The sequence below is a fragment of the Oncorhynchus mykiss genome, chromosome 11 (assembly GCF_057628025.1).
Source record: "Oncorhynchus mykiss isolate SJ-2025 chromosome 11, ASM5762802v1, whole genome shotgun sequence".
NCBI lineage: Eukaryota > Metazoa > Chordata > Actinopteri > Salmoniformes > Salmonidae > Oncorhynchus > Oncorhynchus mykiss.
Window position 1 is genome coordinate 58,303,242 of NC_143032.1, and position 18,868 is coordinate 58,322,109.

The window sequence follows — 18,868 nt, forward strand, 5'->3', positions numbered from 1 at the left end:
TAGTGTATGTAAACTTCTGACTCACTGGAATTGTGATACAGTGAATTAAAAGTGAAATAATCTGTCTGAAAACAATTGTTGGAAAAATGACTTGTTTCATGCACAAAGTAGATGTCCTAACCGACTTGCCAAAACTATAGTTTGTTAACAAGAAATTTGTGGAGTGGTTGAAAAACGAGTTTTAGTGACCCCAACCTAAGTGTATGTCAACCTCCGACTTCAACTGTAGCGAAGCACCTGAATGAGTTGGGTGCGCAATTACGCAGGTACTTTCCCGAAACGGACGACACAAACAACTGGATTTGTTATCCTTTTCATGCCAGGCCTCCAGTCCACTTACCGAGATCTGAACAAAAGAGCTTCATCGAAATTGCAACAGTGCTTCTGTGAAAATGTAATTTAATCAGAAGCCACTGTCAGATTTCTGGATTGGGCTGCGCTCAGAGTATCCTGCCTTGGCAAATCGCGCTGTTAAGACACTGATGCCCTTTGCAACTACATGTCTATGTGAGAGTGGATTCTCGGCCCTCACTAGCATGAAAACTAAATACAGGCACAGACTGTGTGTGGGAAATGATTTAAGACAGACTCTCTCCCAATACAACCCAACATTGCAGAGTTATGAGCATCCTTTCAAGCACACCCTTCTCATTAACCTGTGGTGAGTTACTCACAATTTTCGATGAACAAATAAGGTTTTATATGTAAGATGGTTAAATAAAGAGAAAAATGATTGATTTTTATTATATTATTATTTGTGCCCTGGTCCTATAAGAGCTCTTTGTCACTTCCCACAAGCCAGGTTGTGACAAAAACTCACACTCATTCTTATGTTTAACAAATGTATCGTATAATGTGTGTGTGGAAGGCTTACAATGATGGCTAAAAACAACATTTGAGAGAGTGCTGAACGTGGTGCGAGAGGGGGTACGCAGCTGGAGGTTGAATGTTTGAAGGGGTACAGGACTACAAAATGTTTGTGAAAAACTGTCTCTAGGGGAACTGAACAGACCTTGGAAGCTTTCTAGTCACTGATCAACAGAGGAGAGGAAAAAGCATGAAAGCATATAATTACTGTCTCTCTAGGACACAAACCTCAGATATTACTTCCCTGCTCACTTCACCTTCCTCTGCTTCAAATCAAATCATATTTTATTTGTCACATACACATGGTTAGCAGATGTTAATGCGAGTGTAGCGAAATGCTTGTGCTTCTAGTTCCGACAATGCAATAATAACCAACGAGTAATCTAACCTAGATTATTTTTCTTTCAGTGGGAGAAAGAAAAATAACTCCCCCAACAGTTACTGTTCATTGACTCCCTCCAAACCTGTGTGAGCATATAAAGAGGAGTGGAGAGCTCTGTCTAATAAGGTATGCTGATACTAAACCATTAACAAGCACACTGGGATATGACAAATGCTCCCAGGAATGCAGTATGAATGAGGATCCACCGCACCAGGAAAACAGACAGAGACTCCCTCCTAGCTGCATCCCCTGTGCTGCGCCGTGCGCCACATCATCTACTCTCTCCTGTTCCACTGAAACGGAGTTAATCACTGGGAAAGACACATAACACACCCATTCAACCAGCCCCACCCCTCTGAACCATCTATGGTCAAGACGGATGATTGCCCCAAATAAAACCACATTCAGCGGTCCAGTTCTGGTCAGCAGTATGCTGTTTATTCACTGAGCTTTAATGTGGTTCTGACAAACCCCGTTGTCCCTCTCTGAGCCACAATTAACACACTGACATCACCTTTATTTTTTTAATGACCATTTCAAACTTGTGAATGTTTTTATCCGTTCAGCCTTCAAAAAAGGATTTCTAAAGACCAACGGAACTACTAGTAAAGCGCCAGGAGGGTTTGTTTTTTGTTTCCAACACCTACATGTACAGTTGAAGTCGGAAGTTTACATAAACTTAGGTTGGAGTCATTAACACTTGTTTTTCAACCACTCCACAAATTTCTTGTTAACAAACTATAGTTTTGGCAAGTCGGTTAAGACATCTACTTTGTGCATGACACAAGTCATTTTTCCAACAACTGTTTACAGACAGATTATTTCACTTATAATTCACTGTATCACAATTCCAGTGGATCAGAAGATTACATACACTAAGTCGACTGTGCCTTTAAACAGCTTGGAAAATGCCAGAAAATTATGTCATGGCTTTAGAAGCTTCAGATAGGAGAATTGACATAATTTGAGTCAATTGGAGGTGTACCTGTGGATGTATTTCAAGGCCTACTTTCAACTTTCAGTGCCTCTTTGCTTGACATCATGGGAAAATCAAAAGAAATCAGCACAAAATGTGTAGACCTCCACAAGTCTGGTTCATCCCTGGGAGCAATTTCCAAATGCCTGAAGGTACCACGTTCATTTGTAAAAACAATAGTGTGCAAGTATAAACACCATGGGACCATGCAGCCGTCATACCACTCAGGAAGGAGAGTTGAACGTACTTTGGTGCGAAAAGTGCAAATCAATCCCAGAACAACAGCAAAGGACCTTGTGAAGATTCTGGAGGAAAAAGGTGCAAAAGTATCTATATCCACAGTAAAACGAGTCCTATATCGACATAACCTGAAAGGCCGTTCAGCCAGGAAGAAGCCACTGCTCCAAAACCGCCATAAAAAAAGCCAGACTACGGTTTGCAACTGCACATGAGGACAAAGATCGTACTTTTTGGAGAAATATCCTCTGGTCTGATGAAACAAAAATAGAACTGTTTGGTCATAATGACCATCGTTATGTTTCGAGGAAAAAGGGGGATGCTTGCAAGCCGAAGAACACCATCCCAACTGTGAAGCACGGGGGTGGCAGCATCATGTTGTGGGGGTGCTTTGCTGCAGGACAGACTGGTGCACTTCACAAAATAGATGGCATCATGAGGAGGACAATTATATGGATATATTGAAGCAACATCTCAAGACAGCCCGGAAGTTAAAGCTTGGTCGCAAATGGGTCTTCCAAATAGATAATGACCCCAAGCATACTTCCAAAGTGGTGGCAAAATGGCTTAAGGACAACAAAGTCAAGGTATTGGAGTGGCCATCACAAAGCCCTGACCACAATCCTTTGGAAAATTTGTGTGCAGAACTGAAAATGCGTGTGTGAGCAAGGAGGCCTACAAATCTGATTCAGTTACACCAGCTCTGCCAGGAGAAATGGGCCAAAATTCACCCAACTTATTGTGGGAAGCTTGTGGAAGGCTACCCAAAACATTTGACCCAAGTTAAACAATTTAAAGGCAATGCTACCAAATACTAATTGAGTGTATGTAAACTTCTGACCCACTGGCAATGTGATGAAATAAATAAATAAAAGCTGAAATAAATCATTCTCCACTATTATTCTGACATGTCACGTTCTTAAAATAAAGCGGTGATCCTAACTGACCTAAGAAAGGGAATTTTTACTAGGATTAAATGTCAGGAATTGTGAAAAACTGAGTTTAAATATATTTGGCTAAAGTGTCTATAAACTTCAGACTTCAACTGTATGTATTCAGTTTACATTGTAAATGTCGTGATCTCTGGATCCTAAGAACAGAGTGATGATTCCTAGCCATCATTCTAGCCATTGTCCTCTTGAAACCAGCTGTTCTTTTGGGTCTATCTGGGAAAGAGTGATGACAAACGTCCTGTCCCAGGGTACTGTTTACACTCCTTCTCCTGGCCCGGGGAAGTCACAGCAACCAAAGCCAGGGAACAGTGGAGGCTGCTGAGGGAAGAACGGCTCATAATAATGGCTGGAATGGAGTATAATGGAATGGTATCAAACCCATGAAAACCATGTTTTCATGCCATTCCATTAACTGCATACCAGCCATTATTTTGAGCCGTCCTCCCCTCAGCAGCCTCCACTGCCAGGGAACCATGCCACATCAATGGTAAATGCTCAACTTTTTCCATCCAATGTACAGTAAAAGACCTCAGAAAACAAAGTGTTTTCAGTATTCACTCTGTGATGAGACACGAAAAAAACACACTCACTCCCAGCAGTAAGCTAAAGCAACAGCAAGCACTATATTATGTCCATTATGCAATATTATCTCAACTTCATAGGCCTATTGTTTAATATCTAGAATATGGTATGTATCAACTCTACACCAACATGTATGTTGAACTCATTCAAAATATTGTTTACAAATATTGTGCTGTTCTTACTGGAACACTTGTAGAGTTTGCGTGCCTGTGTGATATCTCCTTTGCTTAGCCTTGTCCTCTGGCCAATCGGCGGTCTCACTCCATTGACATCATAGCGTGGCAGGATTGTGTCCAAGAAGATTCCTCTGCATTTCAGGAGAAGAGACTGCGGTTAGATCAAAACACAACAAAACCAAGAAGGCAGTCACACATACACACTGGCACACACACACATTGGTGTAAAGTACTTAAGTAAAAATACTTTGAAGTACTACTTAAGCAGTTTTTTGGGGTATCTGTAATTTACTTTATGACAAATTTTACTTACTATATTCCTACATTCCTAAATAAAAAATAATGTACTTTTTACTCCATACATTTTCCCTGACACCCAAAAGTACTCGCTATCCTTAAATGAAAAAACAAGAAAATTGTGCTTTCTGGTTTGCTTAATATAAGGAATGTGAAATTATTTATACTTTTGAGCTTTTTATTAGTATTTTTTGTATTTTCACCCAAATTTCGTGGTATCCAATTGGTAGTTACGGTCTTGTCTCATTGCTGCAAATACCGTACGGACTCGGGAGAGGCGAAGGTCGAGAGCCATGCGTCCTCCGAAACGCAACCCAATCAAGCCACACTGCTTCTTGACCCAATGCCCATTTAACCCGGAAACCAGCCACACCAATGTGTCAGAGGAAACACCATACACCTGGCGACTGTCAGCGTGCACTGCGCCCGGCCCGCCACAAGAATCTTTAGTGCGCGATGGGACAAGGATATCCCTACCGGCCAAACCTTCCCCAACCCGGACGACGATGGGCCAATTGTGCGCCGCCCCATGGGTCTCCCGGTCTCGGCCAGCTGCGACAGAGCCTGGACACGAACCCAGAATCTCTAGTGGCACAGCTAGCACTGAGATGCAGTGCCTTAGACCACTGCACCACTCGGGAGGCCCTACTTTTAGACTTTTACTCATGTAGCATTTTACTGGGTGACTTTCACTTGGGTCATTTTCTATTAAAAATGTATCTTTACATTTAGTCAAGAATGACAATTGGGTACTTTTTCCACCACTGCACACACTCAGAAAATATGTTCACTCAGGACTCTGGTGAAGCCTAAAGATCCATCAACCAGCAGCTAAACTGCTGCCATTAACACTGACAGTAGGCATTATTCAGGGATCTACTGAGGACGCTGAAACTTATGGAAGCATCAGGCCACAGCTTTGCCTGTTTGAGTCTGGCGGCCTGACAGTAGGGCCTGAGCCAAGGAGTGAGATCTACTGTATGGGGGCAGACAAGGGGCTTGGAGGCCATATAATCCCTGTTTCATTCTCTCTGGATCAGAAAGGGATGCATTTAAAAAGGTGAAGATGTGGAAATAACTCAAATAATAATGAAGATATGTATAAGCCTTTGAATTCATACATGTACGAACGAACATATGAGAAAATATGTACAAAAAGTCCCCCCCCCCCCATCTTAAACACGGTTATTGTGTTTGGAATATGGTGCCGAGACACCACCAAATACACACTGGAACATTCTGCCAGTTAAGAGAGTGGACACAGAGTGTGATGCCAAGTCGTGCTGCCCACTGATTGGTTCTCAGTGTCCTCACTATGGTTTGGTTTCTTGGTTTATCGCACTCTAGCGACTCCTTGTGGCTGGCCGGGCGGCTGCAGGCTGAATTCAGTCTTCAGTTGAACATTGTTTCCTCTGACACATTGGTGCAGCTGGCTTCTTGGGTTAAGCAGCTGGGTGTTAATAAGCGTGGTTTGGCGGGTCATGTTTCAGAGGGCGCATACCTCGACCTTCACCTCTCCCGAGCCCATTGGGGAGTTGCAGCGATGAGACATGATCATAATTGAAATTGGGAGAAAAAGGGGGTAAAATACAAAAAAAGCTAAAATAACTAAGTGCTTAACTTCTAATATTATTATATAATAACTAACTAATGGACTGTTCCTGGTCAGTGGTCCCCTCTAAGGCTGTAGGAATGTCCTCCTCAGAGGACGTAGGTAGTTCAGACAGGTCTGAGTGTCAGAACTGAACTCACACTGACCTCATCATGTGTGCTGTACTACTTCCATCTGTACAGAACAAAAAGTCCAACACTGCAAACAAAAGCCCTCCTCTGACATCTCTATGGAAAAGTCACAAAATGGATTGGTTTGTTGTATGGACAACAACATTTAGCATAAGGATTAAAAGTCAAAAGGAACAAGAACGATTACAAAGAAGTACAAAACTCACACCATGGTGGCTTGCGTTTGGCTTGAAAAGGAACAGTTGATGCCGAAAAAACAGACGTTTTCACACCACTTTCTCACTTGACACTTTGCTAGTTTATCATCTCCTTTTCTCTCTCTGCAATGGCGAGCAAAGGCCTTCTCCCTGGCCGTTCCCATGGTGACGTGCCCATCAATGCCAGGCATGTGCAAACAGAACAGCCTGAGCTAACAGTTGAAGCACTGCCTGCCTGTCTGTCTGCCTGCCTGCCTGCCGGTGAACAACGCCACTGCAGCCGGTGTCAGAGTAGACAAAGGGCACACTGGAAGGTCTTTATTTGAGTTGGCTCTGCTCCATGCACCAGGCCTTAAAAATGTCCCCAGCGTAGGGGGGGGCGGATAAAGCCCAGGGTCGGGTAACATGCCCTAGACAAAAAGCATGGGGAGCTGCCTTACTTGTCCCCAGGAGGACACTTCAAAACATGAGGGCTGCCCATGAAATCTTCCTAACAACAATCTCAGCAAAGGCCCTGGTTTCCCACGGTGATTTACAGTAAAAACGCTGTGCAAACACACAGGCTAATAATGGGGAAACAAAGGGAGACCATTGGGACAGGTACATCAGCCAATCAGCATGCAGGGGAAGTGTAAACTGGATCACAAACCTCAGTGACTTGAGAAAAGCTAACAGGAGCACCTTGTCTCCTAATAAGGATCTCTGAAAAACACACTGACCACACTCTCGATACAATCCACAATGAAAAAATGTATCTCTAAACAGTAAAATAATGGTATACGGCTATATTCAGGGAAAATAGGAATGCTCAGAGTGGTGAAATGACAACAAAGCAGGGAGCATCAACAATCATAAACCTACTTCATTCTGTCTGTACAGTTAGAAAATAAAGGGCCAGACAGCCCATTCTGTGCAGTGGCTTGGCAGTGTTTGTATCCAATCTCAGCCTCCCGGCTTCCCAAAATTTGGTTGCCACGAGCGCATGGCAGTTTATTTGGGACGAGGTCCAGACAGCAAGGCTGCAATAGGAGGCATGGAGGATAGGTCCAGGCTCAGTGAAAAAGAGGGCAGAAAAATAAGAACAAAAGGACAGCCAACAGCTGGTTCTCATATCAGAGAGCTGTGTAGTAATGATTACGGTCTGGTCTGGTCTGGCCTCCCTCTCCTCCAGCTTTCACTCGCTTTGCGTGTGCCCAGACTCACGTTACAGTCACATTGGGGAGCTGGGGCCTATCAAATCTCTTCCTGCAATTGGGAAAGGGGCATTAAATTTGAATAACAATCACTGGTACCGCTGTCTGTACCGCTAAACAGTTTCACATATTGTTTGGGAAAATTTGGGTCGAATTGCACAGACGGTACCAAAATTCAAATCACACACGCACACACACACACACTCGGCTGTGGGAGGGAACCTCATGTAACTGGTATGTTAAACTCAGTGCCAGGATACTCCCCCATTGTCACGCAATCCCCTATAGACTGCCCACTGCCTGACAAAGATTATATGAAACCTTTATGCTGGGTTTGTATGCATTATACACTGAACAAAATGCAACAAATTCAAAGATTTTACTGAGTTACAGTTCATACAAGAAAATCAGTCCATTTAAATAAATTCATCAGGCCCTAATCTATGGATTTCACATGACTAGGAATACAGATATGCATCTGTTGGTCACAGATACCTTGGAACACAGGAGTGATGGTTGCCGATAATGGGCCTCTGTACAACTATGTAGATATTCCATTTTAAAAATTATGCCGTTTTCAGCTACAATAGTCATTTACAACATTAACAATGTCTACACTGTATTTCTGATCAATTTGATGTTATTTTAAAAATGAAAAAAAAAAAAGCTTTTCATTCAAAAACAAGGACATTTTTAAGTGACCCCAAACTTTTAATAACATACACTCCCATATCCTTTCTATCAATCACTTCTTCATCCATCTCAAACTATAAAACCTACACTGAACAAAAATATAAAAATGCAACATGCAACAATTTCAAAGTTTTTTCTGAATTACAGTTCATATAAGAAAATGTGTCAATTGAAAGAAATTCATCAGGCCCTATTCTATGGATTTCACATGACTGGGAATACAGATATTCATCTGTTGGTCACAGATACCTTAAAAAACAGGTAAGTGAGTGGATCAGAAAACCAGTCAGTGTCTGGTGTGACCACGTGATGCAGTGTGACATCTCCTTTGCATAGAGTTGATCAGGCTGTTGATTGTGGCCTTTGGAATGTTGTTCCACTCTTCAATGGCTGTGTGAAGTTGCTGGATATTGGCGGGAACTGGAACACGCTCTCATACACGTCGATCCAGAGCATCCCAAACATGCTCAAATGGGTGACATGTCTGGTGAGTATGCAGGCCATGGAAGAACTGGGACATTTTCAGCTTCTAGGAATTGTGTACAGATCCTTGCAACATGGGGCTGTGCATTATCAAGCGGAAACTTGAGCAAATGCAATTGCGTTCGTTGCCCGTAGCTTATGCCTGTCACGACTTCCGCTGAAGTCGGTCCCTCTCCTTGTTTGGGCGGTGTTCGGGGGTCGACGTCACCAACTTTCTAGCCATCACGGATCCATTTTTCAGTTTCCATTGGTTTTGTCTGTCTTCCTTCACACCTGGTTCCAATCCCATCAATTACATGTTGTGTATTTAACCCTCTGTTTCCCCTCATGTCCTTGTTGGAGATTGTTTTATTGTATTTAACCCACTTACATTATTTTCTGTATATTTGGTTTTTGGACTTTTATGAGCACTTATTAAACAACTCCGTTTATACCAAGTTCGTTTTCCTGCGCCTGACTTCCCTGCCACCAACACGCACCTATTACAATGCCTGCTCATACCATAACCCCACCACCTCGGGGCACTCTGTTCACAACAGTGGAGTTAGCAAACCTCTCGCCCACATGACGCCGTCATCTGCCTGGTACAATTGAAACCGGGAGTCATCCGTGAAGAGCACACTTCTCCATCGTGCCAGTGGCCATCGAATGTGAGCATATGCTCACTGAAGTCGGTTACGACGCCAAACTGCAGTCATGTTTAAGTCCCTGGTGAGGACAGCGAGCACACAGATGAGCTTCCCTGAGATGATTTCTGACAGTGTGTGCAGAACTTCTTTGGTTTCATCAGCTGTCTAAGGCTGCTCTTAGACAATCCCGCAGGTGAAGAAGCCGGATGTGGAGGTCCTGGGCTGGGCTGGCGTGGTTACATGTGGTCTGCAGTTGTGAGGCCAGTTGGACGTACTTCCATATTCTCTAAAACAATGATAGATGCGCCTTATGGTAAAGAAATAAACATAAAATTCTCTGGCAACAGCTCTGGTGGACATTCCTGCAGTCAACATGCCATTTGCACACTCCCTCAAAACTTGAGACATCTGTGGAATTGTGTTGTGTGACAAAACTTCACATTTTAGAGTGGACTTTTATTGTCCCCAGCACAAGGTGCACCTGTGTAGTGATTATGCTGTTTAAACATCTTCATGATATGCCACATGTCAGGTGGATGGATTATCTTGGCAAAGGAGAAATGCTCACTAACAGGGATGTACAAATGTGTACACAGAATTTGAGAGAAATTATCTTGTTGTGCGTGATATTTTATTTCAGCTCATGAAAACGTGGGACCAACACTTTACATGTTGCTTTTATATTTATTGTTCAGTATATAATTACAATGACACGTCAATCTCCAACCCAGTCCCAAGTGGACTTGTTTGGCCATGCTTTGATCCAATGGAAACAGTGCTGAACTGCAGCCTAAAAAAGAGAATGGGTGGACACAACCCAAAATAGCATGCAGTAGTCAGAGGGTGGGCTGGTCCAAACCTCAAACAGCCACTATAACACCACCGTCTCGGTCTGGGGCTGACAGGACAGCATCTGGAGAGATTTCCAGAAACGTCAGACAGGGAATCTGGAAGAAAGAGGTCAGCTAGCACCCACGGACAAACTGGCACGGTGGAGTATCATTAAGATTATGACACATTCACTGCTCTCCTTTTCAAGCCTACTTCAAGGCCAAGAAGACATGTTTTTTTTGTCAAATGGCAGCAGCATGTACTACAACGGCACTAGGAGAGTTTGGATGGAGTGGACAGCAGTTTTTTTGCTGTATTTTTTTCTTAATCCTGACATACATTATACAGAAAAAAATCATAAAGAGGAAAAAGTAAGATAATATTAGACAAAAGCTATCTATGTGGCCATGAAAAAAATCTGGGAAAGAATGCATCTTTCTGATGTGATTTATTACACTCCTTACGTCCTTACTCTTCTATTAAAGACTGCACAAATCGTCTTTGACGCTTTGATTACAAATGCCACAATAGATAAATTAAATAAACTATTTTATTGCAAAATCTACAGCCTGCAGTCAGAACGCACCTGGAAACAGGATCAGTTTGATTCTGTACTCTGAGATTTGGCTTGTCAGGTCAATGTCGGAGAAATTACGGTGCATGTCTCCATTTCCCCATACCTAAACATGTTCATCTGATCATTAGTGTTTGACCTAAATCCCACTAACACCTGGGAGCCATGAAGCTAGCCAGCAGACACCTCAGGAATAAAACCCTATAACTGCTTGGTATGTGGGATCATGTTGCTAACGACGATCAAAGCCTCTTCAAAAGCGGCCATATGTGGCATAATGAGGCAGTTCACGCTACGAGAGGAGAGCTTTTACAAGGAACTTCACAGGATGTATGAAAGTGACACGCAGCCTGATGCAGCAGGAACACTGGTGCTAGCTGCTCTACCTAAACCTGAAACTGGGGATGGATGTGGAGGTTTACTGGGCTGCTGCTACACTCCAGCAGCAGGAGCCAACCAAGGGAGGGATAATTGGAACAACCTGTGGCTGTGGGTAAAAGCTAGCTCATCAAAAGGTAGACATAATCAAACCTCACTGAGTGACTTAGCTATCTGAAAAGCTACCTGGAAGAAATGAATATGATATATGCTCAACCCCATTATGAAGAACAGATAGGCATTGTATTACATGGGGGTTGGTAGGCAGGCTCTACTCAGAGTACAGAGTGACTGGGTAAGGTGGACATGAGGCTATACAATATCGAAAAGTTGGCGCTGTCTAGGAAAACTTAGTAAATCAGAAACAGTACCATGATTGAAATGAAAAGCTCTATAACTCCGCTCTTTCAACTCTATTGACATGTTACTCCAGATTACACTATTTTATCCTCTGAAATCCCATTACAAGGATGAGCAATAAAGTCCTATCTGAATCTCACTGCATGCTAAAATGTAAGCAGTGACCGTTGAGAGTTAAAAGATCCAAGGCAAAATAAACTTGTGGAAGAAAGAGAGAAAGTCAAGACACTCAAGAAGTCATATATTCTGCATCTGTTCTTCCTTAAAGCCAAGGCACTGACACATTCATGAAGTCCATCAAGTGTTTATTGAAATTTGTTCTGCTTCCCTGTACTTAAAACTCTTCAGATTCTGTCTCCCAAGCTAAGAATTTCAGCAGATCAATAATTGAATAGTACACTTTCAAAAAAAGGGTATGGTTAGGGTACAGTATTCTTTCTTGGGGTACAGGTAACTATCAAAATAATGGAAACACTTCAGTAAATGAGGGCTACAAAGTATATTGAAAGCAGGTGCTTCCACACAGGTGTGCTTCCTGAGTTAATTAAGCAAATAACATCACATCATGCTTAGGGTCATGTATAGAAATGCTGGGCAAGCCGTTATTTTGGCCAAATATTTTGTCTACCATGGCTATGCCCGCAAAGGATGACAATACCCCCATCCCAGGGAAGGAGTGGTCACTGAACGGTTTGATGAGTATGAAAACATGTAAACCATATGCCATGGCCGTCTCAGTCACCAGGTTTAACCCAATTGAACACTTACTTACGTGCATTGAAGCGGTTCTGGCTCGTGGTGGCCCAACACCCTATTAAGACACTTTATGTTCGCGTTTCCTTTATTGTGGCAGTTACCTGTACCTTCAGAGGTACACAAATGACCTCACATGGTACTGTTCAATACCTCAATAAAAACCTCTATTACACATTCCTGCGCCTGTCTCCCGATCCCTTTATACCAATGTGACACAGAAATGGTTTGTCGAGATCCGTATGGAAGAACTTCACTGGCCTGTAGAGCCCTGACCTCAACCCCATCGAACCCCTTTGGGATGAATTGGAACGCCAAGTGTGAGCCAAGCCTTATTGCCCAACTTGTGATGCCACACGGGGCGAGACCCGTAATCATCTGCGCAATACAAGTGGCAGGAAAGCCAAAACAACACAGATACTCACATGACCTACGGTCATTGTAACAATAAATCGACAGGACAATGGTGAACAAAGGGCACACTTATACAATTACTTATCAATGGGAATGGGGACCAGGTGTGCTTAATGACAGTTACGGAAGGAACCGTGACATTCTGTATGGACCTCGCTTTGTGCATTGTCATGCTGAAAGGGCCTTCCCCAAACTGTTGCAACAAAGTTGGAAGCACAGAATCATCTAGAATGTCACTGTATGCTACAGCGTTAAGATTTCCCTTCAATGGAACTAACGGGCCTAGTCCGAACCACGAAAAACAGCCCCAGACCATTATTCCTCCTCCACCAAACTTTACAGTTGACACTATGCATTTGGACAGGTAGTGTTCTACTGGCACTCGCCAAACCCAGATTCATCCGTTGGACTGCTTGGCATTGAGCATGGTGAACTTAGGTTTGAGTGTGGCTGCTCAGCCATGGAAACAGACAGTTCTTGTGATGTCATTGCTTCCAGAGGCAGATTGGAACTCGGTAGTGAGTGTTCCAACCGAGGACAGCTACGCGCTTCAGCACTCGGCATTCCCATTCTGTGATATTGTGTGGCCTAACACTTCGCGGCTGAGCCATTGTTGCTCCTAGACGTTTCCACTTCACAATAACAGCACTTACGGTTGACCGGGGCAGCTCTAGCAAGGCAGAACTTTGACGAACTGACTTGTTGGAAAGGTGGCATCCTATGGCGGTACCACGTTGAAAGTCACTGAGCTCTTCAGTACAGGCCATTATGCTGCCAATGTTTGTTTACCAAGATTGCATGACTGTGTGCTCGATTTTATACACTTGTCAGCAACGGATGTAATAGCCAAATCCATTAATTGAAGGGGTGTCCACATACTTTTAGTGCAACTCTAAATCTAGCGTATAGGACCTTTTTCAAATTCTAACTTTTAAGCTTAACATAGCCACTTCATATGCGCACACGCTCCAGAATGGTAGAAATATCCTTTCTAAAATCGTATAATATAAAATTTAAAAAATGGTACAGGACTTATAAGCATATCTTGTCTGCTAAATGAACAAGCCTACAGCCGATGGCATGGAGCATAGCCAGATAACATACAATAGGCAGACTAATATTCGGTTCTTCTGAAATAGTTTCTTTAGACCTGCTTAAAATAAATAATGATGGTGTATAATAAATGGATTTATTTAGACTTTTAAAAAATGTGGATGTTCCAAAGGCGTGCATTTGCATGACAATAACCGGCTTACAAAATGTCCTGACCGCCACAGCCCCAACTATGAAGAGATCAAACTTCCAGCAGTAACATAGAACAGATATGGAGAGAAACATTAAGAGAGCAAAAGTTACAGTCTGGGAATCTGTTCTCTGACCTAGATTGCAACTGGTTTCTATGTCTGTTCTGCTGTGTATGAAGTGGAACTTAGCCCAGTTCCTACCTTGAGAATGTATTCCTGGCATAGTGCATGATGCTGTCAAAGTCATACACTTCTCCCATAGAGTCCACCTCCCCTGGCTCCATCTTCAAGAAGTTATACTCCTGTCCTGTGAATAGAAGCAAGAAAACAGAAGCTGAAACCTACCCCTACCTCAAATACTGTACCAGCAAACTGAATGGCAAACGTGAGTGGCTATCACCTAGAAAGGGAAAACTATGTTCATCACAGAATCATGTGATGGTCTCATCATCGAGCCATAAAATAAGCTGATCTCATATGACATCTCTCCCTGTTAGATGAGTGGGCTGTTCCATACACAGTTGTCTTACCTGGCTGGATGTTGTCCCTGATGATGCTGACATGTTCGTCTCTGTCGGGCCGGGTGTGCTCGTGCCAGAAACCAATCACATGGCCAAGCTCATGAACCACTATTCCAAACTTGTCACAGTTCTTTCCAATGGAGATGGCCTGTGGACCGCCACCCCTGCGGCCCACATAGGAACAGCACCTGCAGGTTCCAACACACAGAACACAGATCAGGGACAGGTCAACAGGCAGGGTAGCAAGCTAGTGCCCAAGACTGTGGTAACTGGCTACATAAAAGACACAAAGATGACAGTGTTAGCGCAAGAGGGGCCATCTTGCTTACCATGGTACTATCTAAGTGCTACATTTATGTCTACAGATCAATCATGTAACAAGAACTTTGTGAACTTCGTGTTACACCGGATATAGAGCTTTACTTCCACAAACATGCAAGTGTAAACCAGAGGCAGTGAACAAATAACGAATAAGCCAAGGGAAGGAATCCCTGTTTGTAGAGAGACACAGGGGCTGACGGCAACAGTTTGTGGTTCAACTGGCATCTCTAATTTTTTGTACTTTTTACCACTTTTTCTCCCCAATTTCGTGATATCGAATTGGTAGTTACAGTCTTGTCCCATCGATGCAACTCCCGTGTGGACTCTGGAGAGTCGAAGGTTGAGAGCCATGCATCCTCCGAAACACGACCCAACCAAGCCACACTGCTTCTTGACACACTGCTCACTTAACACGGAAGCCAGCCACACCAACGTGTCGGAGGAAACACCACTCAGCCGGCAACCGAAGTCAGCGTGCATGCGCCTGGCCGGTCACAAGGAGTCGCTAGAGTGCGATGGGACAAAGACATCCCAGCCGGCCAAACCCTCCTCCACCCGGACGATGCTGGATCAATTGCGCACCGCCTCATGGGTCTCCCGGTAGTGCCCCGGTCGAATACAGTGGTGACATTCATTGATGCGTGCTTCACTATAGATGGAGGGTTACAGTGTGTGACCATAAAGGCTGGCTGCAGACTGCAGGGCTCTTTCTCTCCCTCCCTGACATGAAAGGCTCAGTGTGGGAGCCCGGTCCATGGGCACACACCGCGCCCCTGTGGGCCAACCAGCCTCTCTCTAATTACTATGAACCCAGCCAGGCTCTCCTGAGATGGGTCTTGAACTTTGCACAGGACAGATGGAGCCTGCTGAATATGCAGCAGGCCAGCCCAGAGCTCAGGCATTCCCACTGCTAACCGCAGCCGCCTGCGTGGATAATGTCATCCCTGTTACTCTGGAGGCCAGTTACCAGGAAAAAAATGGCTAACAACAGCTGGGTGGAAAAAGGGCAGTTTATGTTCCATATCCGCACATTAATATGCTCTTCTTGGTAACTGATGTACTGTGTGTGCACCGAGTCAGAATGTAACCATCAACGCTGCTAAAGTTTTTGTGTAAACTCATTTGAACTTAAAAACATGCATAGCTGGGAAAAGGACCAACTATATCACGCAGAATAAAAGCTGGCGTGTTATGATAAAGCTGAGGAGGTCTCCCTTGGATGCCATTAAAAAAAAAACATGTGCTCAGTGAAAGATGAATCAGGACTGAGGCACAGCAAGCATTCCTCGGGCCTGAATGGCCGTCTTTCCCAGTACTTGCAGGGGGCTGCAATTACCACAATTCATGCAGACAGACTGCGGACAGAGGGGATGAGCAAGCACTAAAGGCCGATGGAGGAGAGGTAAGGAAAAGTACTTAAGCGATAAATCATTATGGCTGTGTGGATAAAGGAGTGTCATGTGTGAGCAGGCTGACCAGTTAGATTTCCTTCCTGAGGGATGCGAGCCTAGACCTCCGTGGACTCACCCACATGGCCGGTAAGTGAACACAATGTAGCTCTCCTCTGTTGTCCTCTCCATAAAGGTCACACAGGTGTGCTTCTCCCAGTGACGCATGGCCTGGCGGAATATCGCCCGCTGGCTGCCTGAATGTGATGGGAAGAAGGGAGATCAGTGAGGCTGACGAACATAAGACGCATGTAAAAAGGAGGATAAAATACTGTACCAATGCTGACAGCTTGCTCGTAGTTCGAGATCCACTGCCAAATTCGTCCCAAGTCAAGTTAATAAAATGTTTTATGTAGAATAGCTGCCAAGATATTCATTTTAATGTAGGTATTGTGAATGCAAGTATGCTGAACAGACACCAGCTGCCACCTTTTAGTAGGGAACTATATTATAGGGCTCATATGAGAACCATAGGGCAAGTAAACATCAGTGATGATGTGGGACTTACCACTGAAGTTCCCACTGATGACATAGGGAATGACACCTTCTGGCCACACCCTCTCAGGCCTGGAGGTTGCCGCCCTTTTCCTGCGGTGTGATCCTTGCCGGTTTGGCACCACTATGTTTCGACTGGTCTCATTTGCAGAAGACCCTGTCATTCACAAAACCCAGCCAAAGATTAAGTTTGTACAATATAATCAAAAAGTTCAACTCCGGTGAGAACATGGTAAAAAAAAAAAACACCTTTTTATGGAATCTAGAATGGGCCTTAATAATATCTGTTGAGTCAGAAAGTGACCTGTTATGTGAATTGACAGTTCACAGACCATCAAATACAAACCATGAGAAACTTAAACATTTGAGACTACCACTTTTCAGCTGTTCCTAAATGGTAAAGAGATAACAACGACAATGAAGCGTGCTTTATAACTCCTGTTGAGCATTTTCTATAGCGCCTTCATAAACACTTTGAGAGTGCTGGTGATAAACATGCTGTTAGTTTATAACACGTGTCATGGCCAACCAAGTGTTGGAGCCGAGCCATCACGTGGTGCTGAGTGGTTCATGCATAGTACACATCTTCCTGGCAGATGCACTGGGAGAGAGTTGCAAAAGCCTCCTTTTATAATTGGCCTTGAGGCGGGAAAATGTGGAAACTATTTCACCGTATTAAAGCTTTTTTCTTGGAATTGTTTGTATTGTGTCATTAAATGAAAATTCCACCCCAAAACTATCATTTCTTATTTGTTTCATTAGTCCATTGTTGATTTAGTACCTAAATGTTTTTCCTGTCAGCAATCAAGTTGTCAAGATATGTAACTTTCTAAATACAGAATAATGCCAAACGCAGCATCATGTGATACAAAATGCATCCTATTTTGAAAGTTCTGGTACATATCTTGACAACTTGATTGCTGACAAGCAAAACATTTTGAGACTATATCAACAATGGACTAATGAAACAAATACTGGTGGAGTTTTCCTATGAGACACATTTTAGTCAGCACTATATAATAGCACATGCACAAATGGAGTCAGACATTTAGAACTGATGGCAGGCACATTTATAAGAAAATGCTAGCTTTAAGCCTATGGCACTAGGCCGAAGTCTATAGTCACAATGACCATGACTGGGTCAGCCTCACAGCTCTTGCTCACCTGTGGTTGTCTGATTGAAGGTCTGGACGGTCCGCTGGACCATGTTTATAACCCGGTCCACCTTAAACATGCGCATGTCCTCCTCATCCAGAGCAATGTCTCCCCAAAAGGCAGCTGAAACAGACACCGAGAGAGAAAGTATGTCAGACATATTTAAGGTGTTTTCACAATATTGGACATCGTTTTGCACCGTCCATTAGCCTCAAGGTTTTCCTGCTCTGCAGTCAGACAAACCACGTGGATCACATAGACAGCCATTCAAACCATGGGTGAAAAAGCTAGACATTGATACACATGCGCACAACCACACACAATCCCTCCCTTTTCTTTAGCCCTCTCTCCCTCGCTCTCAAACAGAACACAGAGTTGTGAAACAGCAGTTATGTGAATGTTTGAATAACAGGAGAGGAGTGTGGTCTGAATCTCAGAGCTCTATAAGCTCCAAGCTAAATAAATCATATTATCAGGGGAGGAAAATATCTGTATGACATTCAATGGAGGACATATTAAATCAATTAATAAGAGCTACATTCAAAAGCTTTTAGAACAGCATACCCCAGATGTGCTGGGTCAATCCAGTTGCCGCTAAGAGAACTGAGGGAAAATGTCATGTCCTGATATTCTTGTACCGCTAATTAGTCCTCAAGCAGACCTAATACTGCGAGTTGCTGCCTCGATACGGTATATGGGGCACCTTGAACAAGTAATAGGTTTTTAAATGGAGGCCAAGGAGAAGGACAAATAACCAAACAGTCACCCTTTATGAGGAATATGCTTTATGGGATTCCTTTCTAAAATGCCCTATTTCTGTAGCAGTTAGGGTAGGAGTCCTCTCCACAGAGACACGCCACTCTGTTTTACAAGCTTTCAACACCAGCACGTTTGCTGGATTTACAGCCTGTTCTTTGTGAAGGAGTGGAGTGAAGGGGTGGAGGAAGGGAGGGAAGGAAGGAAGGC

General features: G+C 43.6%; 1 protein-coding gene across 1 annotated transcript in view; it reads right to left on the reverse strand.

Annotated features, from left to right (window-relative positions):
* The window catches only part of bmp1a (bone morphogenetic protein 1a), a 50,332-nt gene that overhangs the window by 21,394 nt on the left and 10,070 nt on the right, over window positions 1–18,868 (reverse strand). The window contains exons 2-7 of the mRNA XM_021621495.3: window positions 17,912–18,025; window positions 16,761–16,904; window positions 16,332–16,449; window positions 14,493–14,671; window positions 14,164–14,269; window positions 4,180–4,304 (exon numbers count right to left, since the gene is read on the reverse strand). Of these exons, the coding sequence (XP_021477170.3) occupies window positions 4,180–4,304; window positions 14,164–14,269; window positions 14,493–14,671; window positions 16,332–16,449; window positions 16,761–16,904; window positions 17,912–18,025 (786 nt within the window). The remainder of the gene's footprint in view (window positions 1–4,179; window positions 4,305–14,163; window positions 14,270–14,492; window positions 14,672–16,331; window positions 16,450–16,760; window positions 16,905–17,911; window positions 18,026–18,868) is intronic.